Source organism: Phocoena phocoena, chromosome 1 (genome assembly GCF_963924675.1).
Source record: "Phocoena phocoena chromosome 1, mPhoPho1.1, whole genome shotgun sequence".
Classification (NCBI taxonomy): Eukaryota; Metazoa; Chordata; class Mammalia; order Artiodactyla; family Phocoenidae; genus Phocoena; species Phocoena phocoena.
Genome location: NC_089219.1, coordinates 38890251 through 38916731, shown reverse-complemented (window position 1 = coordinate 38916731; position 26481 = coordinate 38890251). Strand labels below are relative to the sequence as shown.

Sequence of the window (26481 nt, the reverse complement as noted above, 5' to 3'; positions counted from 1 at the left end):
TGACTTCTGCACCAGCATGAATAACTCTCTCCTTCCTTATCTTGCTTTAAACAATTCATTTTTGCTAGAATTGAAGTAGAATGTACAGGGCCTAAAGATTAACTCTAAGATTTAATAAAAAGACATAGCAAATAATGAACTGTAAAGAAAGGACTTTGAGGTTTGTATTTTGCTTAGATAATATCTAGATTTAGATATCCAGTGGGCAATTAGAAATATGGGCTTGAAACTCAAAAGAGAGGCAGAAGCCGAAAGTTTGGTATATACAGATAGGTGTGGAAACAATTGAGAGTGGATGAGATTACCCAGAGAAGGTATGTGGAGCCAAAGAAACACCACTGACTTGGCACTGATACAAGTTAGTTTGTGGGTATGCAGCATTTGCCTCCCATCTCCACAAGACTGAAGATTCATTGACTTTATTATAGACCTAATAAACATCTGGCCCAAATTGTTCCTATTTGCTTCTTTGTGGTTTTCTGAATATTACGAGGCTTTTGGTCAAAATCTCATGCCCAAAATATGACTGCCCTACCCTGCTCACTAAATTCATACAAGGATCTTGGGGAAGAATCTGTACTTTCTTTAATGAATAGATATATTGGTGGGTTTTGCTGCCTAGAATAAATATTAACATTAATTATACTGAATACTGTAAAGTATGAAAATGATCAGAATCCACAGGCACTTTATCTTATTAATTATGGATGAAGACACTTCACTTAAGTAACCTAACTTTGTCTGTTATTTTCTTGATATGTGGTTAAATCATGTTTCCTTTTGTTTTTCGTTTTTGTCACTCATTAGTAATATTCTTTTTACTTCTTTAGGATCCTGAGCATGTGAAATTGAGTCAATCATTCACCAACTATCATGGAGCCTACGTATCCTCTCACAGGGACCCAGATGAATACCAGGTATAGAAATATTTTTACAAAATGTTTTCTTTCACAGCTGCTCATATAACTTGGGTTGGAATAGAAGGGAAAAAATAATCTTTAGAACCAGGAAAATCTGGGTCCATATCCCAGCTCTACCCCTTATTAGGTGGATGACCGTGTTCAAGTTATTTAACTTCTCTAAGCCTCAGTTTCCTCATCTGTAAATTGGGGACAGTAATCTCTAACAGAAGATAATTGTGAAGGGTTAAATAAGATTACTAAACTAAAGGATCTGAGACATAGTAGGCACTCAGTAAATATTAGTCTTATTTCCTCCTTCCCTTATTTTAGTTTCACAGAGGGTCTTTTTATTGATGAAATAGTACCTGAACTTTTGAGGCTAAAGATCACATACATATTTATTTACATCCTAGACAAATGGGAAAGTGGTTGAGTTCCTTCTTCTAAACCCTAATTCCTTGATGGGAAAAATTTCACATTGGATGTATCAAGTTTCCTACATGTCCCTAAGCCTTTGCCCACTCAAGTGGTGTAGGAAGGAGGAGCTTGCCAGCTGTCTCCTGATTTTCTCAATTTGTCATTACTGTGAGGACCAGGCAAATTGGCTTGTGTTATTTGGCTCTTTGGATCATTTATTGTTCTTTTCTCCCCCAGAGAAGAACAATTAATGCTGACGTGTGAATTTTTTTCTTCTAAACTAGAATTGCATCCATGAGTTACCTTTATTTTCTGTATTATTTTTCTTTGTGCCAGATGTTCCTGATGAAGACAATGGGAAGCATGACCCAAAGAGGCTCTCATATTCCTTTTGCTTAATTTTGGCCCTTCTGTTCTGTCCTGTTGCTACCTCTTATTCTTTGAAAATTTGTCAACCTCTGTTCTTCTCTTTAATTTTATTATTGGGTCAAATCCATTCCTTACATTCTAGGGAAGTTAATATACTCGTGTGATTTAAACTGATTATGCCTGGTATATTCAACTCTAGTTTTTTAATTCATTTATTGAACTCTGGTTTTCAGTAATCTGTGGGCTTTAGGGCAGCAGTTTTGAATTATTTTTGGTTACAGACCCCTTTGAATATCTGATAGCCATGAATCTCATTCCCTATAAGGAAAAATACTTTTATACATACATGCAACATTTTGCACCCAATTTCAGGGCATTTGTGTCTCTCTTGCCTCTGAAGTCTACCTGTATACCTTACATTAAGAAAAAGACTAATAATGGCATTTATTAAAATCTTGCTCTGCCAGGTTTTGTGCTAAGCACTTTGCACACATTGTTTTTATTTAATCCTCACAACAAACCCATGAGGAGTAGGTACTATTATTATCCCCCTCTTTTTTTTTTTTTTTTTTTTTTTGCGGTACATGGGCCTCTCACTGCTGTGGCCTCTCCCGTTGCAGAGCACAGGCTCCGGACGCGCAGGCTCAGCGGCCATGGCTCACAGGCTCAGCCGCTCCGCGGCACGTGGGATCCTCCCGTACCGGGGCACGAACCCCTGTCCCCTGCATCGGCAGGCGGACTCTCAACCACTGCGCCACCAGGGAAGCCCCCCCTCTTTTTTTTTTTAAATGAGGAAACTAGCATAGAGAGATGAACCAACCCAAAGTTATATAGTTGGTAAATGGTATAGCCAATATTTAAACCTGAAATGATTTCTACTCTGTACTGCAAGGAAGTAAACCTGAAGTAGTGTAGGTTGGGCGTTAAAGGTACAATGGACTACTTAGAGCAAAAAGAAATAGCTAACATTGAGCACTTAAAATAAGCCAGGAATTTTTCTAGGCATTTTACATATATTGACTCATATTCAGTATAGCTCTACCAGGAGATACTGATGTTATTCTGTTTAACAGCTGAGGAAACTGAGGCACGGAGACATTAAATAACTTGATCAAGGTCACACAGCCAGCAAATTCTGAAGCCAGGTTTCAGACCTAAGCAGCTGATTTCCAGGCTTTGCTTTTAACCCTTATATCATACCGCCTCTCACCAATTGGTAAATAATAAATATATTAGATATAGAGGCATAGATAACTTGACAGTTGGTCACTTACTACCTTTGTGACCTTGAATACATTTCTTAATTTCAGACTGTGTCCTCATTTCAAAAAAGGGAGATTAAAAATCCTTATAGATATGAGCTCAAATCAGACAAAGATTTGAAAGCAAATAGCTAAGAATGTGGTGGATAAAGCACTACATCATTCAGTTTCTACTAGTATAAGCTTTGAAATCAGCCACACTTAGATTCAAATTCCAGCTCTGCTACTTAGTTGCTGTATCAAGTTATAAAAGCTACAGTTTGTTATCTATAAAGTGGACAATAAAGTGTTTTTGGAACAGTTTTAGTGAGAAATATTGTATATGTAAAGTGGCCAGTAGGATGCCTGGTACATAGTAGGTGATCAGTAAATGGGCTAATATATGTATATTTTTTACTGCAATTGACTTCTTTTTTTAAAAAAAAAAAAAATTTATTTATTTATTTATTTGGCTGTGCTGAGTCTTAGTTGCGGCACGCGGGATCCTCCGCTGCAGTGCACGGGCTTCTCTCTAGTTGTGGCCCGAGTGCTCATTAGTTGAGGGCATGGGAGCTTAGTTGCCCCGAGGCATGGGGGATCTTAGTTCCCCAACCCAGAGATCGAACCTGCATCCCCTGCATCGGAAGGCGGATTCTTAACCACTGGACCATTAGGAAAGTCCCTGGGGCTAATATTTTAGTTGAGAAGTTTTATCAGATGAAACATGAAAGTAAGATCTAGAACAAGATATTCTTAGTGCATGATATGATAAATATTTTTTCAGTTCAACTATTTCATAATCTACTACCATGCAAATGCACTTTTGTAGGTAGCTCACTGTCAGAGCTTTCTTGCTTTAATTACATGTGATTAAAAACTGTGTTGATATCCTATATGATTTAACATTGAAACCTTGCTTTACATTGCTTGCGTGATCTTTGTGGAGGGATTATTAATGATGTCCTTTTGATGCTTCACTAATTAAATTTATGTGTGGGACTTCCCTGTCCATCCAGTGGTTGAGACTCTACGCTTACACTGCAGGGGGCACAGGTTCGATCCCTGGTGCCTGATGCCACGTGGCACTGCCAAAAAAACCCCCAAAAAACACAGAACAATAACATAAAAAACTCATGTGATAGGGCCCAAGATACCAAATTTGAAAACCCTGAAAAGTTTTTGTGCTTTTCATGATTTTTTAAGTGTTATCTAGAAATCAGTTCAGAAGGATGGATATTAATTTTAAATTTAAATGTAAATACATGGTTTATATTCATTTTTCAGTTACTTAAAGAAGATTATATAGAATTGATATTCCCGGTTCTTTTTAAAAAGACTCGCGTGTATGTAAATATATATATGGATAGGATAAAAAGGACAGAAAGTCATACCTAAATTTTGAGTGCTTATTCTCTTGATAGTAGAGTTACAAGTGATTTTTCTTTCCTTTTTACTTTTTAAAAATATTTTTCAAGTCTTCTAAAATTACAAAAGTAATCTGAAAACCCTATCATTTACAGTTAAACTGTTTCTTGTAAAATTTCTACTGTTTTTCATTGTGCTTTGATTTAAAAAAAATTTTTTTTTTAAGGTTTTCTTCAAGCAGGATGGTGCCTTTCTATTTTCCTCCATCAAAATGTGCGCTTTGGAACCCAATGCCAATTGGAGATTATATCTACTTACATCTCAATTACCACAGGTATAAAATGTTTCTCTTTCCAAATCAAACCAGGTTAAACAGGAGTCCAAAGAATATGTAAGGCAATGATTACAGTGACCCAATTTTTTTTTTTTAACTTTTCTATTCAGGAGCTCCCCTCATACAAAGTATTCTTTCTGCTGCTTCTTAAATCTGTTCCTTGTGCTTTTGAGAAGTAATCTTAATTTCACAGTTAAAATATTCTGCAAATCTAAAGTTCTAAGTATTATAGGAATTCAAAAGAGACAAAATATAATAAAAACTGAGTTTTTCGTCATGTTTCCACATGGTGTCTTTGAAGAACACTGAGAAGATTGATTTTGAGTTGAATAGACCATATTAGAAGGAACATAAAATATTTTGGTTATGGCCAGGATTGTGAAAGAAAGACATAGAAGCTTAGTCTTCAAGTAATAGAAAATAGAGATCCACTGAGATTTTATATTTAAGAAAGTTACTTGCTAAAAGCAGAGTTCTAAGAAGGATGGATCATAGTGGGGAGACCCTAGAGTCAGCCTAATGCAAGATGGTTTTCTGTAATCCAAGGAACGTAGATTTATTCTGTAGTGGTTTAAGGTGGTGTAACTGGAGTCAGACTTCCTGGAGGGTCAAATCCTGATTTTACCCTTTCTTATTTAAGTGACCTCAGTAAAGTAGCCAAGGATCAGTTTCCTTATTTATAAAATGGGGATATGACACCTGTTTCATAGTACTTTTGTAAGGATTAAATGAGACAGGCTGTAAAGCAGCAGTTGGCACAGTGCCTGGACATAGGAGGTAGTCAATAAAGGCTAGCTCTTATAAGGGTTTAGAGCAGTGTAGCAGTGTTGAGACCAAGAGGAAAGAATGAAACAAGGTGTTTTGAAGAAATGTATAGCATTTGATGATCAACTGAATAGAGGAACTAAAGGAAAATTACAAGTCAAAAAGTATTTAAGGGCCTCCCTCATGGTGCAGTGGTTAAGAATCCACCTACCAATGCAGGGGACACAGGCTCAAGCCCTGGTACAGGAAGATCCCACATGCCACGGAGCAACTACGCCCATGCGCCACAACTACTGAGCCTGCGCTCTAGAGCCTGCGAGCCACAACTACTGAGACTTCGTGCCACAACTACTGAGCCTGTATGCCTAGAGCCCGTGCTCCACAACAAGAGAAGCCACCGCAACGAGAAGCCCGTGCTCCTCAACGAAGAGTAGCCCCCACTCACCACAGCTAGAGGCAAGCCTGCGCGCAGCAACAAAGACCCAATACAGCCAAAAATAAATTAAAAAAAAAAAAAGTATTTAAATTCTCAGAGAAGGGTGGTATCATTGACAAAAACAGAGAGTGTCTTGTGGAAGTTTAAATATTTGTCAGACTTGTTCATTTTCTACATGTCTGTTAACCTATATTTTCTATTGCCATCTTTCTCTACTTCATTTTGAGTAATTTCTTTTGCTCTTCAGCTCTTCTAATTTTATCTTTAGCTGTGCTTAGTTGCCATCTAATGTGTTCATTTAGGTTTTTTTTTTCCCCTGGGGTAGTTTAGAACATATACCTTAATTTGATTTTAAAAAAATATTTGGTTGGGTTTATTTTTATTTTTGGGTGTGTTGGGTCTTCGTTTCTGTGTGAGGGCTTACTCTACTTGCGGCGAGCGGGGGCCACTCTTCATCGCGGTGCGTGGGCCTCTCACTGTCACAGCATCTCTTGTTGTGGAGCACAGGCTCCAGACGCGCAGGCTCAGTAGTTGTGGCTCACGGGCCCAGCTGCTCCGTGGCATGTGGGATCTTCCCAGACCAGGGCTTGAACCTGTGTCCCCTGCATTGGCAGGCAGATTCTCAACCACTGTGCCACCAGGGAAGCCCTCATTTAGGTTTTTAAATGTGGGAGTATGCTATATGTGTGAAAGATTATTTATAATATATACACACAGTTTATAGAATAATAAATTTGTCTGGTCTTTTTTCATAGTATCTTGTTCCTTAGTCATATTTTAGAGTCCTTTTTGTATTTCTTTAAACATGTGAATTGTATTTATATTCTGTATTCAGTAATGCTAGTATCTGAAGTCCATAGATCATATGTAAACAAATGGATGGGACTATTTCAATCAAACTTTGTTTACAAAAACAGGAGGCCTCATAGGTTCTTGATCCTAAAATTCATAAAATTAAGAATTTTATGAATGCCTGGAGAACAACTATAACTTCAGTGTCTGCTTATTGCAATTCTGCTTTCCAGGTAGCCCTCCTTACCCGCTGCCTTTGACCCTAGGATTTCCCAACAGTGATCTTTCTGTACATTTTAAAAGATGTGTATTATATCTTAGGCAACATTTCATGGCAGGAAGGTTTTTTAAGCTGTCAGATCCACCACATTCGTAAAAGACATTTGTTATTTTTCAGAAATCCAAAGCTTGTGGTAACTGAAAAGACCATCCGACTTGCTTGTCGTCATGCTAAGCAGAATAAAGAAAACTTGCCATGCTTTTTACTTGGTTCTCTCACAGTAGATGAAGGTAATATACTTTGAAAAATTATTTTTATGAGTATAATAGATTTTATGTTTACTGTTTCAGTCAATTACTGTAATGTACTTTGGCTAATTTTCTTTACTGTATACCAATGTTATGAAGATGAGTAAAAGTTGACACTACTCATCATAGACTTTACAGTTTGGTCAGGTGGATAAATATATATGTAAGTCATTTTTTTCTAATTAAAGTTTAATGTACTTTAATGTATGAACAAAATACTTTCCTGTAATCTAGGCTTGCTTGGTTAATTTCACATTTCATAATTGGCGTGCTATATAATAACTGCTATTTTTGTTCTTCAGATGAAGAAAGTGTGACATTGACAATAGATCGTTTTGATCCTGGTCGAGAGGTACCTGAATGCTTAGAAAGAACCCCTACTGCTTCTCTTCCTGGGGACTTTGTGATCCCTTGCACAATTCACACTCAAGGACTTTGTTCAAGAGAAATAATAGTGCACAATGCAGATGACTTCAATTCAGCTTTTAAGGTGAGATTTGTTGATATGTGATTATTCCTTATCCAACACAAGAATCAAACTATGTGTACTGTGTTATATTTTAATAAACCCATATTTAATAGGTATTCATTTAATTTCTCACTAAATGATGTTGACCTAAAATGCAATTAGATATGGTTTCTGAGGACAGAAATCCTAGGTAGGTAATATGGGTAGCATTCCAGAAGAGGAAGCAACATGACCAAGATAGCAAAGTGCAACATGTGCTCAGGGTAACATTGAGGGTGGAGATTTTTGCTGGATTTGTGGGCAGTCAGACTTGAATATTAGTTTGTTTAGATCATAGAGAGCCTTGTCTGCCAGGCTACGGAATTTGAACTTTATCTAATGGGCCATGTTTTTCATTGAAAATTTCTGAAAAGAGGAAATACTGTTAAATCAGGGATGGTTAATATGATAGGGAGGGCTGACTGAAGTCAGAATAGTTAGGCCATTGCAGTAGTCAGGTGTGTATTAGAGGGGGGTGTATTAGCCTATAGCAGAGTGGTGGCAGTGAGACCAGAAAGGGCACAGTCTGCATGAGCAACTACAGAGGAAGAACTAACTTGACAATTTGGAGTAATAGAAAAGAATCGGAGAGGAATGGACCTTAGATTCTCTGAGACTGAGTCAAAGTTAATTTATGTCCATTTTTACCCACGTAATAAATATTTATTGAAAGCGACATTCTCCAGTAAGAATTTAAAATGCTGCTGGGACATATAGGTTGGAAATATATGATGGAGCTTGGTATATAAATCTTTTTTGCTTTAACATAATGATTCATGTAACCTTTTGGTCACATGGAAGAAATAAGAGAATTGAAATGTTGCAAATCAGAAATTGTTTAATTTTATTAATATAAGATATATGAAACAAAACCTTCAGAGATAAGGACAAATTTCAAAGCTTTAAAATAATTGTATAATATTGATTCCTTAGGCTCTGCAGCATCATGTGTGTAGCAAAGATTCCTTGGATTGTGGTAAACTGCTTTCCCTAAGAGCTCATATCACTTCCAGGGAGAGTTTGGACACTGTGGATTTTGACTTGGATTGGGCAGCAGTAACTCTAGCAAATACCTTTAAATGCACACCTGTGAAGCCCATCCCCATTATTCCAACAGCTCTGGCAAGAAACTTGAGCAGTAATCTGAATATTTCTCAAGTTCAAGGTACCTATAAATATGGGTAAGTAAAAGACCTATTCATCCAAAATTTTAAATATTTGTCACATTAGTATATTTTCATGTTATTCACATAATATGAAATAATTGTTTGGTCAGTTTACATGCCTGAGATCTGTGGCAGCTAGATAAATAACCAAGGAAGGTGAAAAAATTGTTAATTTTTGCTGAATATAGTTTTCTGATAATGAGCCTAATGGAGGCTGGAGAATTATCTATAATATGCAGGGGTTTTAAAATAATTAATTAATTAATTTATTTATTGGCTGTGTTGGGTCTTCATTGCTGTGCACGGGCTTTCTCTAGTTGCGGTGAGCGGGGGCTACTCTTTGTTGCGGTACACGGGCTTCTCATTGTCGTGGCTTCTCGTTGCGGAGCACGGGCTCCAGGCACGCAGGCTTCAGTAGTTGTGGCTTGCAGGCCCTAGAGCTCAGGCTCAGTAGTGTGGTGCACGGGCTTAGTTGCTCCGCGGCATGTGGGATCTTCCTGGGCCAGAGCTCGAACCCGTGTCCCTTGCATTGGCGGGCAGATTCTCAGCCACTGCACCACCAGGGAAGTCCTATAATATGCAGTTTTAATTGTGAATAATGAGCACTGCAGATAAAGGAGATTATTAAATTATAATGTATGATACTCCTGCTTACCAAATTGTCAACCACTTGAGGGTGGAGTTTCCTCACATAGCTGAAGCAGCATCCTCTCTAGCTTCCTATTAACACTCTTAGTTTCTTAGGAAATGTAAGCCAAATTGCTTGCTTTCTGATCCTCAGCAGGGCTGCTTCCCTGAATCCTCATCCACTTTCTTTATCCATTGTCTACTGAGCTAAGTCAGACAATGTAAGCACCAACTGCTTTAAAGTCTAAGCAGTTCACTTCTGGCTTCCTTTCCCACTGACTCCACCCTAGTTCCTGTTAGGTCTCTAGAGCTCAAAATGTTTGGCAAAGTAAACTCAACTTCAAGTCTTGTCTACCAAATATGCCTCTTCAAAAGAGGATAAGAAAAAGGATTTTCTTTTCAGAGTGTCCCTGGAACAGCAAGAAAGTTCCCACATGCTGATCACAGCACCTTTCTGGTTGGGGTGGCACAAAAGAAAAAGCGTTGCTATATTCCAAAATCATGGAATGGTCAAAGGTGATAGTGATTAAAAAGTGTTTGAATTAAATTGAACATTTAATTCTCTTGGAGTAATAAAATACTTCTCAATTGGTACATAGAAATTTGTGTTAAAATTAACCAAAAAATTAATTTATTTTCCTTAGTACCTGAGTCCATCTAGTGAAGCATGAATTTACCTTTCTTTGAATTATTCCTTTGTGACCCCTCGGCATGCCAGTAGTAACCCAGGATGTTCAGTATTCTATCTAATCACCTATTCCTCTTGCCCCTTTCTACCTAGAATTATTTATGACGTTTGCCTTTTTCTTTGACCACATTCAATTGTTTACCCTAATATTTATTAGGATCCATTGTGGAATAGTATTGTGTTATACACTGGCATTAAATATATAAAAAAACCGTACTTACTGTCCACTAAGTATATTATCATGTAAACACGATGTGGATAAACGTAATAGGGTTTTATATATAGTGCAGGGAAAGCAGGAAGGTGTGTCCAAATTGCCTGGGAAAATCATGGAAAGCCTAAGCTGGTTTATCAGGTTGTCAAGGCAGAAGAGCTCTCAAAGCAGGTGTAAGGGTCATTGTTGATACATGAATCTCGTGCCAACTCAGGCTTAATCATATTGTCACATGGCTTGATAAATTCATCATCTTTGTGTTTTAGGGTTATTATAGCAATAAAACGTATCCTCAGTGATACTATTAAGACTTTATATCACAAATGGCATTGTTTTTACTTTTGTGTTTTAAAGCCATAACAGTAAACTCTTGACAGTTGTACTGTACTTATCAAATTCTTAAAACTTATTGTCAGTAATAAATATATTATATTAACAAAGTATAAATGTGTAGTATAATGTCCTTTTAGGGAAAAGTGAGCTTTGGGGTTCTATCATGATGGTTGCAAAATTCTTTGATAGCGGTTGGAGGAATATAGTACATGGAAGATTGAATATCCCTCACCTAATTCAGCCTTCTTCAGTGAGAAGTCACATCTGTTGCAATCTTGTCAAGTCACCTGCATGCTTGAATACTTCCAGCAACAGGAAATTCATTTCTCCCAGGGAAACCTATTTGGTTCTGCACTTGTTAGCCTTGATTTTAATACTTTTGATTTAAAATTTGATACTTTTTAGAGCAAACTTTTTCAAAAGGTATGTAATCTTCAATGACCATTTTAATACATAGAAATTTTAAGATATTAAATCTCTTCCATGTCATCCTCATAATTAGTAGAATATTTTTCTACACTTTGAACTGTTTTCTTTGTGTGCATGTGTATGTAAAAGAAATTATTCATTTGAATCCTCTCCTCTGCCTAAAATATACTTCTTCAGCACTCAGATTATCTCTTTTAGGTAAAAGTGCATATTTCCAATTGTTTTTACATGAATGTCTTCTGTTTAGATATCTTACCATGGATGAGACACGCAAATTGTTACTTTTGCTGGAATCTGATCCCAAGATTTTTTCTCTCCCATTAGTGGGAATGTAAGTATTGCATTACTTATGAAAACCTTTTCAGCCATATATGTATTCAAATGTATATTATAAGCATGTGAATCATTTGTACTATGAATATGTCATTAATATTTGGATCACCTTATAAAACCATAAATGCTAATGATGCTTAAGCTTTCTTATTTTAACAGCTGAATCGGTTAAAACAAGATTTTTGTCCAATCTTAGGAAGAATTCCAGTATATAAAACAAAACTGAATTCTTCTGGTTGAAGTTGAAGCCTTAGAGTCCTGTTTCTTTAACCTTATTCACTACCCCTGTCCTTAAGGCATCTTGAAGAACTCAGGACTCAGGATAACACTGTTTAAAATTCACTGCCAGGCAATTTTGCAGAAATTCTCTTTAGTGTTTATGGCGATCTCTTTTCGAGTTGGTGGTTAATGACATTTAGATAGATTATTCAGTCAGAAATTTATACTAATTCAGTATTTAATGAGTGCTTACCCTATAAATAGTATTATGTTTCATACTGTGTTGGGATTTAAAGCTCCTCAAGGAATTAATAATTAAAGGTGAGGCGATAAAATATTCAAATATTCCCACATAGAAAGATAAATAATAAGAAAGTATATGATTTACTATGAAATAAACAATTTAGACAGTGAGCACTATAACTGTTTGCAAGAGAGATGATAGGGGACATTTTCTTAGAGAAGGCAAACTTGAGCTGGACCTTTAAGTGTATAGATAATAGAAGAGAGAATTGACTGGGAAGGGAACCCATATGTGGGAATGGTATGTGCAGACAAAAAATGAGAGTACAGAAATGTTCTGTGGACCATGAAATCTCCTTACAGTCTTTTTGCTCTGGTCCTGGTAGTGGCTGTGTGTTATTGCTGCTAAGTGAATATCGATTAAGAGTTTTCTGAGACTTCCCTGGCGGTCCAGTGAGTAAGACCCCGTGCTCCCAATGCAGGGGACGGGGTTCAATCCCTGGTCGGGAAGCTAGATTCTGCATGCATGCCACAACTAAGAGTTTGCATGCTGCAACTAAGAGCCAGTGCAGCCAAAATAAATGAATAAATACTTAAGAAAATAATAAAAAAAAATTTTTTTAAAGGGTTTTCTGTTTTTCAGCTTACCTGTATAATTATAGACTTAAATCCTCTCAATAACTCTATGGTTTTAGGCTGCTAACTTCTTTCTCCCCTAATTCAGCCTATTCTTTCTAGTGCAGGCTAATTGATTCTAATTGATCTCTGCTTTCACCTCCATTGTTAACCATTTTCTTTCCCACAGTTTTACCATCATTTCAGTGGAAGAGGACAAAGTAGTGCTCTGTCTCTGAATCTGTCTATGGTTATATGTATGTCTATAGTCTCCCTCTTAATTATCAGCATGGTTTAATGTTCATAGATTTCTTATTTATGAGCCCTTTAATCTGTTCCTGATGAATGCCAAGAATTTCTGCCACATTACCTTGAGAAGAGCATAATCTAAAGGATGTTAAGTACTAATTTATAAAATGACTATAGTTTTTAATTTCTATTTTTTGTTTTAGCTGGCTGTCTGGAATTATACATATCTATAGTCCTCAGGTGTGGGCTTGCTGCTTGCGATACATGTTCAGTTCTTCTATTCAAGAAAGGTAAGTGATATTTTTTTCTGTAGGGTTTTATTTTGATCTTTACCTCCATTCATGTTTTACTGGTGTTATTTAAAGTTCATGCAATGCCTTAACCTTTTATAATACTTAGAAACCAGAAGAACAGGCACACTAAGGAAGTCAAACATTATATTAAATGGGAATAAAACCAGACAAAAAAGGTGACATTGTGCTATACTTGGAAATGTGAAGGAATTTACTTGCCTAATGACAGTACTGTAACACAAAAGACATACTTTTTATGAGTGGGAAAAAAACCCTAGGGATCATCTACTCTAGCATTCTATTTTATAAAAAAGATTAATTTTCATGGAAGTGACTGAAAATGAGTTTGAATTTGTTTCAAGTGTTTTATTGTTACCCTGTGCTGCTGATAGTACCTTAACAAACACTTGGGATGAAGTTTAATGTTCTTGGAACTAAAGCACAAGCATTGGAACTAATAGGGAAACTTTATTTCTAACCTCAACTCCTCATTTAATTTTGTTATTTTGTACATGTTGCCATTATTTGCCTCTTACTTTCTTCATCTATTAAATGAAAATTCGAGTCTGTTTCTGTCTACTTTGGTGGCTATAATACACTTTTTTAAAAAAACTTTAATGAAAAGGCAGTATAAGTACATGGCAATAAATCAGATATATATAAAGATACATAATAAAAATGTCTCTTCCATCACATTTCCCCAGATCCTATCCCCAGAGACAATCACTGTTAAAGGAGTATCTTGTGCTTCCTTCTTGAAATACCAATGCATAGACAAATAACACCCTTCCCTGGTCTGTAAAAGTTAAATCACAAATGGGATCAAACCGTTCTACCATTCTCTGTTGCTTTTTTCTTTATATCATTATACCTTGGAAATCATTACTAAATCTTGGCACATACAGATTTAATACACATATTTTACAACTGAATAGTAAATAATATATACTATATTTTAAAAACTACTTTTGCTTGCGGACAACTTTGTGTATTCATCTTTGTGTGTATATACTAGTATATTTGTGGAATAAATTCCTAAAAGTGGTTTTTCTGGGTCAAATAGTATATCACTTTAAATTTTGGTAGATATTGCCAATTTGTGCTTCAAAGACTATCAGTTTGTAATCTTTCCAACAGTGTTTGAGAGTGCCTGTTTTCTCCATCCCCTCACTAACACTGTGGAACAAGTATTTGTTGAGCACCTACTATGTACCAAGCACTATTCATGATATTGGCAATAAACAGTAAACAAAATAAAGACCCTGCAGAGATAGGCAGTAAACAGAAAAAATAAGTAAAATAAATAGTATTTTACAAGGTGATGAGTGCTGTGGAGAAATAAGCAGGGGAGGTGGATGTTGTGTCTATGGTAGTGGCAGGTAGGGTTGCAGTTTTAAATAGGGCAGTCAGGCAGGCAAAGACTTGAGATGGGGGAGTAAGCCATGTGGCTGTCTGGGGCAGTATCACAGGATGATGGGTACAAAGCTGTGGGTGAAAGATCACCTTGCATCTTCAAGGAACAGCAAGGAAGTAGTGTGCCTGGAGAGGAGTGAGGGAAGGGAAAAACAACAAAACCTTAGAGAAGTAACTGGAAGGCCATTATTAGACTTTTTAAAAAAAATTTTTGTCTGCGTTGGGTCTTTGTTGGGGCGTGGGCTTCCTCTAGTTGCGGGGAGCCGGGGCTACTCTTCATTGTGGTGCGCAGGCTTCTCATTGCAGTGGCTTCTCTTATTGCAGAGCATGGGCTCTAGGTGCGCAGGGTTCAGTAGTTGTGGCGTGTGAGCTCAGTAATTGTGGCTCGCAGGCTCTAGAGTGCAGGCTTAGTAATTGTGGCGCACAGGCTTAGTTGCTCCATGGCATGTGGGATCTCCCTGGACCAGGGATCGAACCCTTGCCCCCTGCACTGGCAGGCAGATCCTTAACCACTGCGCCATCAGGGATGCCCCCATTATTAGACTTTTGATCTTTGCAAATCTGATGTTTTATAATCTCATCTTCTGGGAACCTCCTAATCATGTCTCTTGCCATTATTCTGTTGGGTTGTGTATCTTTTTCACATTGCTTTGTAAAAGCTCTCTTTTTCTTTTTCACTCTCTGTATATATACATTTATATAATATGTAAAGTATATATTTCTTAAAATATGTGTTATATGCTGCAAGTATTTTATATATGTGTATATAAATATGTTATAAAAATGTGTGTGTGTACATACATATATGTATTTGTATTGGTATAGATATGTGGCAAAAATTTATTTCCCCCAGATTGTCATTTCATTTCACTTTGGTTAATATTTTTTCCCAGACTTTTTTTTTCTTTTAATTATATGTTCAATACATTCTAAGCCAATATCCCACTGTGTTTGTGTGAATACGTGTGTATTAATTTATTTATTTATTTTTGCTGTGTTGGGTCTTCGTTTCTGTGTGAGTGCTTTCTCTAGTTGTGGCAAGCGGCGGCCACTCTTCATTGCGGTGCACGGGCCTCTCACTATCGCGGCCTCTCCCACTGCGGAGCACAGGGCTCCAGACACGCAGGCTCAGTAGTTGTGGCTCACGGGCCCAGTCGCTCCACGGCATGTGGGACCTTCCCAGACCAGGGCTCGAACCCGTGTCCCCTGCATTAGCAGGCAGACTCTCAACTGCTGCGCCACCAGGGAAGCCCCCAGACTTTTTTTAAAGTCCGATTTATCCATCTTTTTTTTTTCTATTTTGCTTAGAAAGGATTTTTATTGAAATGAAAATCTCTTGTTTTTTCTCCAGAAGCTACAGTTCTACTTTTTACATTTTATTTTAATTATATAATATAGTTTTATTTGCAATAAAAGAGAAATTAAATATTCATTTTAACGTATTAGTAATATTAAGTTTTATTATCAGTGACTGGTCTTGCTTTAATTATTTATTGATAGTAAATGCTTGGTGAAGTTAGTTTTGAAGCTCTCTCTGTTAAAATGAAGGTTAGGGAATTTCTTTGATACCTGGACTCTTTAATTACTGCCGGCCTTTAACCAGGGAGGTATCGGCACTGCTTGGCATAGCTTAGGTTAGTACTTTACAGCATTCTGATCAGTGGTCTTGTCTGACCCTAGAGAGAGGAATTGAGCAGAATAGGCATTCTGCCTCCTAAACCCTCACTGCTTTGTTTTGTTAATAGTGTAATATATCCCCAAATTATCTTTCATTCAACATTTTACAAAGTAGAGACAACTACTAAAAGTTTTTTTTTTTTTTTTTTTTTGGGTTCACGGGCCTCTCACTGTTGTGGCCTCTCCCGTTGCGGAGCATAGGCTCCGGACGTGCAGACTCAGCGGCCATGGCTCACGGGCCTAGCCGCTCCACGGCATGTGGGATCTTCCCGGACCGGGGCACGAACCCGTGTCCCCTGCATCGGCAGGCGGACTCTCAACCACTGCGCCACCAGGGAAGCCCTAAAAGCATTTTTAAATAGTGAGTTTTGGTGTGTATTTTAAGGACTCTTGATTACTTTACAGATATTTGTTGAGTCATGTAGTGAATAATAAAATGAATGTTCATTTTATCAGTGCTTATAGTAGTGAACTATTGTGAATAATTTAAATATCCACTTTTAAAAGTCTAGGTGAATCAATAATAGCACATCTATAAATTGTAATACTGGATAGTCACTAAAAAAGAATAGGGAGGTCTAAGGTATAATATAGAACAGTGACATGGAAAGAAATCCAAGATTGTCAAATAATAAATAGAAAATGCAATTAAGGAAACAATCCCATTTACCATTGCAACAAAAAGAATAAAATACCTAGGAATAAACCTACCTAAGGAGGTAAAAAACCTGTACTCAGAAAACTGTAAGATGCTGATGAAAGAAATCAAAGTTGAAACAGATGGAGAGATATATACCATGTTCTTGGACTGGAAGAATCAATATTGTGAAGATGGCTATACTACCCACAGCAATCTACAGATTCAGTACAATCCCTATCAAATTACCAATGGCATTTTTCACAGAATTAGAACAAAAAATTGTACAGTTGGTATGGAAACAAAAGACCCCGGATAGCCAAGGCAATCTTGAGAAAGAAAAACAGCTGGAGAAATCAGGCTCCCTGACTTCAGACTGTACATCAAAGCTACAGTAATCAAGACAGTATGGTACTGGCACAAAAACAGAAATATAGATCAATGGCACAGGATAGAAAGCCCAGAGATAAACCCATGCACCTGTGGTCACCTAATCTGTGACAAAGAAGGCAAGAATATATAATGGAGAAAAGACTGTCTTTTCAATACGTTGTGCTGGGAAAACTGAACAGCTACATGTAAAGGAATGAAATTAGAACACTTCCTAAAACCATATACAAAAACAAACTCAAAATGGATTAAAGACCTAAGTGTAAGGACGGACACTATTAAACTGTTAGAGGAAAAAACATAAGCAGAACACTCCTTGACATAAATCACAGCAAGATCTTTTTTGACCCATCTGCTAGAGTGATAAAAATAAAAAGAAAAATAAATGGGACCTAATGAAACTTTAAAGTTTTTACACAGCAAAGGAAACCATAAACAATATGAAAAGACAACCCTCAGAATGGGAGAAAATATTTGCAAATGAAGCAACTGACAAGGGATTAATCTCCAAAATATACAAACAGCTCATGCAGCTCAATAACAAAAAAAACCCAAACAATCAGAAAATGGGCAGAAGACCTAAATAGACATCTCTCCAAAGAAGACATACAGGTGGCCAAGAGGCACATGAAAAGATGCTCAACATCACTAATTATTAGAGAAATGCAAATCACAACTACCATGAGGTATCACCTCACACCAGTCAGAATGGCCATCATCAAAAAATCTACAACAATAAATGCTGGAGACGGTGTGGAGAAAAGGGAACCCTCCTACACTATTGGTGGGAATGTAAATTGGTAGAGCCACTATGGAGAACAGTATGGAGGTTCCTTAAAAAACTAAAAATAGAACTACCATATGACCCAGCAATCCCATTCCTGGGCATATACCTGAAGAAAGTCATAATTCAAAAAGATACATACACCCCAGTGTTCATTGCAGCAGTATTTACAATAGCCAGGACATGGAAGCAACCTAAATGTCCATCGACAGATGAATGGATAAAGAAGATGTGGTACATATATACAATGGACTATTACTCAGCCATAAAAAGGAACGAAATAGTGCCATTTGCAGAGACGTGGATGGACCTAGAAACTGTCATACAGAGTGAAGTAAGTCAGAAAAAGAAAAACAAATATTGTATAATATCGCTTATATGTGGAATCTAGAAAAATGGTACAGATGAACTTATTCGCAAAGCAGAAATAGAGACACAGTTGTAGAGAACAAACTTAAAGATACCAAGGGGGGAAGGAGAGGATGGGATGAATTGGGAGATTGGGATCAACATGTATACACTACTATGTATAAAATAGATAACTAATGAGAACCTACTGTAGAGCACAGGGAATTCTACTCAGTGCTTTGTGGTGACCTAAATGGGTAGGAAATCTAAAAAAAGGGGATATATGTATACGTATAACTGATTCACTCTGCTGTACAGCAGAAACTAACACAACATTGTAAAGCAACTATACTCCAATAAAAAATAATTAAAAAAAAAACTATATCACAGACCTATTGAATATGTGGTTTAGAAATACACTAGTAATCATGTTGTGTGCTTTTAATTAAATGTTATTTCTCTTTTCCCTCAAAAAAAAAAAAAGGAACAAATGCAAATAGTGTGTATAGTACCTTGTTTTTGTTAAATTGTATAAAATGTTTGCATATGCCTAGGGGAAAATTCTGGAAGTAAATACTGTCAACTGGAGAGTGGAATGGGATGTTTTCATTTTCTATTTTATACATTCCTGTTTTTGTTTAAAGTATTTACAAGGAATATGTATTCTATAATAAATGTATTTTAAAAATTAAAAATTAGTAACATTAAAAAGTAAGCATAGGGAATTCCCTGGTGGTCCAGTGGTTAGGCTCCACACTTCCATTAAAGGGAGCATGGGTTCGATCCCTGGTCAGGGAAAAAGTAAGCATAAATTTGCCCCTCAGTTTTCTTCCAAAAATTGGACTGTTTAGTTAGTCTATTAACTAGATTGAGGGACTCACATAGAATTCTTTGAGTGTATTCTTGTTATTCTCAGTAAATTTTAATTAAATGGCATTTTTTTATCCAGGGTTTTTTCAGAATCTGGAAATTTCATTATAGTTCTCTATTCTGTGACACATAAGGATCCTGAGTTTTATGAATGCCTCCCTTGTGATGGCAGGTTACCTGACCTTCGATTCCAGCTACTAACTAGTAAGGAAACATTACATCTTTTCAAAGTAAGTGATTTGATTTCCTAGCACACTTATGACTATTCAGGGTTGTACTCAAATTATTAGGCTTTATTTATAATCAATCTTACTAAATATTAACTTTATTCATTTATGATTAATTTTGTTTTGTAAATTTTAGGCCATACCTCCAGAACCAAATTCTAATGCAGGATCAAACGTTATCTACAGAGTAACTTTCCCATGTTTTCCTAAAACCTTTGAAGACTATATCAAGAATTTAATGTATATGTTGTATCATTTTATGATATTGAGAGTTAATTTGTGATCTTAGTGTTTTCTTTGTCCTGATTGTTAATTTTTAAATGTATGGGTATAACAAATGGTTTCTCTTACTTAAAAGTCAGTGTCTATAATATATAACCCTAGGAATCAGAATAGATTAATATGACTGGCAAAAATATTCGTTTGGGTTTTTCTGTAAGATCTTATGGAAAAACCTGAAAGAACTTTTTGGCTAACCCAAACCCAATACATTTAGGTGATGGTCGCAGAAAAAGTAGATCTTTGAAACCGTAAATGTCATTATGTAAAAATATTCTAAGGCCACAAATGAACAATAATTCTGCTTTTTTTTTTTTACAAAAATATTGACTATCCCGGGCTTCCCTGGTGGCTCATTGGTTAAGAATCTACTTGCCAGTGCAGGGGACACGGGTTCAAGCCCTGGTCCCAGAAGATCGCACATGCTGCGGAGCAACTAAGCCCATGTTGCACAACTACTGAGCCTGTGCTCTAGACACCATGAGCCACAACTACTGAGCCCATGTGACGCAGCTACTGAAGCCCACGTGCCTAGAGCCCATGCTCCACAACAAGAGAAGCCATCGCAATGAGAAGCCCGTGCACTGCAACAAAGAGTAGCCCCCGCTCGCTGCAACTAGCGAAAGACCACGCACAGCAACAAAGACCCAACGCAGCCAAAAATAAATAAATTAAATTAAAAAAAAATTTTACTAGCCCTAAATAACCATGTGTTACCACTCAGATCTTATTTTGTGCCTTTAATTTCATTTATAGGTTGTATTGATTCATGAATCAAGTTTTTGTGTTTAAATTATAAACATAATCATCTTAAATGAGGTCTATTTCCATTTTAGAGACATAACTCACATATATATCACTCATTTTATTCTTCAGATTGTATGTTCAGTTCAAAGTTACTATTTTAACTGAATCCCTGGTTACTGAGTAAGTTACATAGTAAAGATAATTAGGTTTTTACTTTCATTTATGTAGTAGGGAGACGGATAGTTTTTTAAAAAGGTTGCATAAAAATAGAACCATATGATTCAGCAATTCCACTTCTGGGTATTTATCCAAAGGAAACAAGAACACTAATTCAAAAAAATATGTGTACCACCATGTTAATTGCAGCATTATTTACAATAGCCAAGATATTAAAGCAACCTAAGTGTCCATGGATGGGTGAATGGATAAAGAAAATGTAATTTATCTTATATTATATTACATTATATCATATTAATATAATGAGAAAATATTCAGCTGTAAAAAAAGGAAGGAAATCCTGCCATTTGTGACAACATACATGGACCTTGAGGGCATTGTGCTAAGTGAAATAAATAAAACAGAAAGACAAATACCGTATGTCACTTATATGTGCAGTATTTAAACAACAAAAAAAAAGCATTTCATTGAACTCACAGACAACAGAGAACAGATTGGTGGTTTGCAAGAGGTTGGGGGGGGCAGTGTTTGAGGGTGGCCAAAATGGCCAAAGGTGGTCAAAAGGTACAAACTTCCAGTTATAAAGTAAATAAGTAATGGGGATGTAATATACAGCATGGTGAGTATAGTTAATAATGCTATATTGTATTTTGAAAGTTCTTTTTTTTTTAATTTATTTATTTGATTTACTTTTTGGATGCGTTGGGTATTCGTTGCTGTGCGCAGGCTCTCTAGTTGCAGCGAGCAGGGGCCACCCCTCGTTGCGTTGTGCAGGCCTCTCATTGTGGTGGCCTCTGCCGTTGCAGAGCTCAGGCTCCCAGCGCACGGGCTCCAGCAGTTGTGGCACAGGGGCCAAGAAGCTGTGGCTCGTGGGCTTCAGAGCACAGGCTCAGTAGCTGTGGCGCATGAGCCCAGTTGCTCTGCAGCATGTGGGATACCCCCAGGACCACGGGTCGAACCCGTGTCCCCTGCATTGGCAGATGGAGTCCCAACTACTGCGCCACCAGGGAAGTCCTTGAAAGTTCTTATAAGAAAATATTTATCATTCTGCATGGTGATGGATGGTTAACTAGATTTATTGTAGTGTGTGTTTCACAGTATATTCAAATATTGAATCATTACGTTGTTCACCTGAAAGTATTATGTCATATGTCAATTATATCTCAGTTGAAAGAATGATTTTTTTTTAAAAAGATTATAGTTTCAGAAATCAGAAGTCGCCTTCCCCCCAGTGTTTCAGAGCTACTTGTCATCTAAATAGAATTCTCTGGTGTCTATGTAAGTCACATCTCAAAGTATGACGTACTTTATTTCAGAATGTTGAACCTTCTGACAAAAACCCAGTCTATTTTGAACTGAGTGCTGAAGGCCAGAATGCAGAAAGAGAGTTTTTTAACAAAGTTTCCAAGAATCTTTCAATTAAGAGGTAAAAGATATTTATTGTCATGTGTACTTTTTAAATTAATTTTATTAGTTTTTTGGTGAGTAATTAAAGTAACTCCCTAAATATTTCTGAGGAAACTATTTGTAAATCTTTTACCATAGGTATCATTGCTTTAAATGCATTGCTTCATACTCAGAAGTTGGATGATAATTTTAATGAAGTGACAACTCTAATATGGTTCTCACTTGAGTTGATTTATTACATAGGGGAACAAAAGTATTTGTCGAGACATTATCTTGTTTAAGAAGAAGCATCCTGTTTTTGTTTAGTTTGCCTTCTCTTCTTCCCTTCCTTGTAGTATTAAACCTAGGCCTATCTGATAAACTACTATAAAAAATAACTCCTCTACCTAAAAAAACTTTTAAAGCAAATGCACTTGGAGAATATTAAATAATGGTTGTGAATTTTTGGGTCCATATATACCTTTTGTGGTAAAGTAGATATTTCCTTTGTATTAGGGTTCTCCAGAGAAACAGAAGCGACAGGATATATATACATAGAGAGATTTGTTTTAAGGAATTGATTTGTGCAGTTGGGGAGGCTTGTCAGGGCCAAATTCTGCAGGGTAGGCTGGCAGCCTGAGAAAAGTTGCAGTTAGAGTCCAAAGGTAGTCAACTGACAGAATTCCCTCCTCTTGGGGAGGTCAGTCTTTGTTCTATTAAGGCATTCAGCTGATTGGATGAGACCCACCCACATTATGGAGGATTATATGCTTTACTCAGAGTCTACCGATTTAAATGTTAATCTCATCTTAAAAACACCTTCACAGAAACATCTAGAATAATGTATGACCAAAAATCTGGCTACTGTGGCCTAGCCAAGTTGACACATAAAATTAACCCTTCATATCCCTATTCTAGCTTTCTCATTTATTTTACTATGTGCCTGATAATGTGCTAAGAGCTGGGGATATAGTGGTATTAAAAACAGATGCAGACACGATCCCTTTCCTCATGGAATTTATAGTTCAGTAATGTAGTGTTGAATTCTCTGTATTATTTGAGAGGTCCATTAAATTAAGTTAATATTTGCCAAGTATTTAATAACCTCATTTAAAAGTTACTTTGGAATGCTGGTTTATTCTTTGATTCTGTAGCTCAGAAACTATTGTTATTTTTAACTTGCACTTACAACTGATTTGTCCTTTTCTCAACTTTTTCATTATAACCTTAACCTATCTTTGGGCCTCTTTAATACTATCTGTTTAGTATCTTGTATGAGAAACAAGCAGGTATAAGGTTCATTATAGATTATTGCAATTATTGAGAAAATAGCTTTGTTTTTTTGGCCGTGCCGCCTGGCACGCAAGATCTTAATTCCCCGAACAGCGATCAGACCCGTGCCCCCTGCATTGGGAGCACTGTGTCTTAACCACTGGACCACCAGGGAAGTCCCTAGCTTGACCTTTTTTTTTTTTTTTTTGCGGTACGCGGGCCTCTCACTGTTGTGGCCTCTCCCGTTGCGGAGCACAGGCTCCGGACGCGCAGGCTCAGTGGCCATGACTCACGGGCCCAGCCGCTCCGTGGCATGTGGGATCTTCCCGGACCGGGGCACGAACCCGTGTCCCCCGCATCGGCAGGCGGACTCTCAACCACTGCGCCAGCAGGGAAGCCCCTTGACCTTTTTTAAATAGCATTCATTCATCTGTCCTTAACACTTGATTCTGTAGGTGGAAGTTAACTATGATACAGTTTTAAAATAAGTGCCAGCTATGCCAACTACTTATAGAGGCTACATAACATAATAGTTGTGAGTTCAGGTTATGGTATAAGACATATATGTGTTCAAGTCTTGGTTGTAAACATCACTATCCCATCTGTAAAATGGGAATTATGACTATATCCATATTGGTTTCCTATTGCTATTCTAACGAAGTACCACAAACTTAAGTGACTTCAAACAATACAAAGTTATTATCTTCTAGTTCTGGGGGTCAGGAGTCCAAAATGGATCTTTGGGGCTAAAATCAAAGTGATGGTAGGGCTGCATTCCTTTTGGAAGCTTTAGTGGTGAATCCATATTCCCTTTTCCAGCTTCTAGAGGCCACCTGCATTCCTTGTCTTACTCCATCTTCAAAGCTAGCAGCATAGCATCTTCAAATCTCTCTCTGACTTCTTCTATCCTCCTCATATCTCCTTCTCTGCCTGACCATCTTGCCTCCAACTTATAAGGACCATTGTGATTACATTGAGCCTCCACATCTCAAGATACTTAATCATATCGGCAAACTCCCTTTTTCCTTTTACACTAACATATTCACAGGTTCTGGGGATTAGAAAGATGTCTGAGGTATATGCTATCTTTGGGCATTTTAAGTTATTCTTTTTTTTTTTTAAGAAGATGTTGAGGGTAGGAGTTTATTTATTTATTTATTTTTGCTGTGTTGGGTCTTCGTTTCTCTGCGAGGGCTTTCTCTAGTTGCGGCAAGTGGGGGCCACTCTTCATCGCAGTGCGCGGGCCTCTCACTATCGCGGCCTCTCTTGTTGCGGAGCACAGGCTCCAGACGCGCGGGCTCAGTAGTTGGGGCTCACAGGCCTAGTTGCTCCACGGCATGTGGGATCCTCCCAGACCAGGGCTCGAACCCGTGTCCCCTGCATTAGCAGGCAGTTCTCAACCACTGCGCCACCAGGGAAGCCCTTAAGTTATTCTTGAAGCGGGTTAGATCAGCAGAAAACTATATTCTTACAGACTTGCAGGACCACCTTCATTGTCTTAAGGTTTAAGGTTTTATTCAAGCTTTTATTGAATGTTTATGGAAGAAAAAGCCAAATTAAGGGGACACTTGGAATTTCTTTAACATTGTTGAAAAACCGTGTCTATTTTCTTTTTTTAAATTTATTAATTTACTTATTTATGTTTGGCTGCATTGAGTCTTCATTGCTGCGCATGGGCTTTCTCTAGTTGCAGCGAGTGGGGGTTGCTCTTCATTGCGGTGGCTTCTGTTGTGGTCAAGCACAGGCTCTAGGCCCACGGGCTTCAGTAGTTGTAGCACATGGACTCAGTAGTTGTGGCTCTTGGGCTCTAGAGCGCAGGCTTAGTAGTTGTGGTGCACAGGCTTAGCTGCTCCGCGGCATGTGGGATCTTCTGGGACCAGGGCTCAAACCTGTGTCCCCTGCATTGGCAGGTGGATTCTTAACCACTGCACCACCAGGGAAGTCCAGCCATGTCTATTTTCAACTCTGACCAAAGCTTTGATAAGGATCAGTTATTTTTACTCTTTCTTTTTTTTTGCGGTACACGGGCCTCTCACTGTTGTGGCCTCTCCCGTTGCGGAGCACAGGCTCCGGACACGCAGGTTCAGCGGCCATGGCTCCCGGACCCAGCCGCTCTGCGGCATGTGGGATCTTCCCGGACCAGGGCACGAACCCGTGTCCCCTGCATTGGCAGGCGGACTCTCAACCACTGCGCCACCAGAGAAGCCCCAAGGATCACTTATTTTTAGATTTTAATTTTAATAAAATGTTTATCTTACCTAGATAACTGGTATTAAAATTATACAACATTTTTTTCTTTTTGTCTTGGGTGCTAAAAAAGCTCAGAAATGAATATTTTGTGTTTTTTTGGCTGTGCCACGCAGCATGTAGGATCTTAGTTCCCTGACCAGGGATTGAACCTGCACCCCTTATAGTGAAAGCGCAGTCTTAACCACTGGATGGCCAGGGAAGTCCCTCAGAAATGGATTTTATTGCTCAGCGTTGGGAAATTTTATATGTGTGTATCTATGTGTATATTTGTATATGTTTATCATAAGTAAGTATGTAGCAAATATTGATTCCTTGCCACAAACTCAGGTGTACCCAAAATGTAACTTTTTTTGTTTTTATTCTTTTCTCTTTTTTGGTGCAGCATGTGGGATCTTAGTTCCCCAACCAGGGATCGAGCCCGATTCCCCGGCATTGGAAGTGCAGAGTCTTAACCAGTCGACCACCAGAGAAGTCCCCTACTTTTTTTCTTTTTAAAAGTAATTGAGGGAATTCCCTGGCGGTCTAGTGGTTAGGACAGCGTGCTTTCACTGCTGGGGCCTGGGTTTGATCCCTGGTTGGAGAACTAAGATCCCACAAGCCGCGTGGTGCCACAGCCAAAAAAAAAAGTAATTGAAATTAATTTCTATTTTGAGCCCCTATTCATTTTGCTTAGTTATAGAAGCCAAATTTCAGTTAATTCAAGGTCTGTTTCTTCTGAGATTATATGTAATTTAGAGGGGACTAATGCTCTGCCACTACTGGTGATGTGGGGTGACATGATTATCATCCATCCACACCACTCAGCCATCTGCTGAGGTGTTTTCTTTCTTTCTTTCTTTCTTTGGTTGCACCAGGTCTTAGTTGCAGCAGGCAGACTCCTTAGTTCTGGCTTGTGGGCTCTTTAGTTGCCGCTTGCTGGCTCCTTAGTTGAGGCATATATGTGGGATCTAGTTCCCTG

At 37.7% G+C, this 26481-nt stretch overlaps 1 protein-coding gene across 5 annotated transcripts in view; it reads left to right on the top strand.

Moving 5' to 3' along the window:
• The first annotated feature begins 873 nt into the window (after nt 1–873).
• STIL (STIL centriolar assembly protein) overlaps nt 874–26481 on the top strand; it is a 52252-nt gene continuing 26644 nt past the window's right edge. For 3 of the 5 annotated variants that reach the window (XM_065877391.1, XM_065877408.1, XM_065877400.1), the window contains exons 1-9: nt 874–917; nt 4521–4628; nt 7019–7131; nt 7452–7639; nt 8591–8838; nt 11362–11445; nt 12977–13063; nt 19265–19415; nt 21932–22041. In XM_065877391.1, coding sequence (XP_065733463.1) covers nt 874–917; nt 4521–4628; nt 7019–7131; nt 7452–7639; nt 8591–8838; nt 11362–11445; nt 12977–13063; nt 19265–19415; nt 21932–22041 — 1133 coding nt within the window. The remainder of the gene's footprint in view (nt 918–4520; nt 4629–7018; nt 7132–7451; nt 7640–8590; nt 8839–11361; nt 11446–12976; nt 13064–19264; nt 19416–21931; nt 22042–26481) is intronic. The other 2 variants (XM_065877426.1, XM_065877417.1) reach the window with 1 other exon arrangement.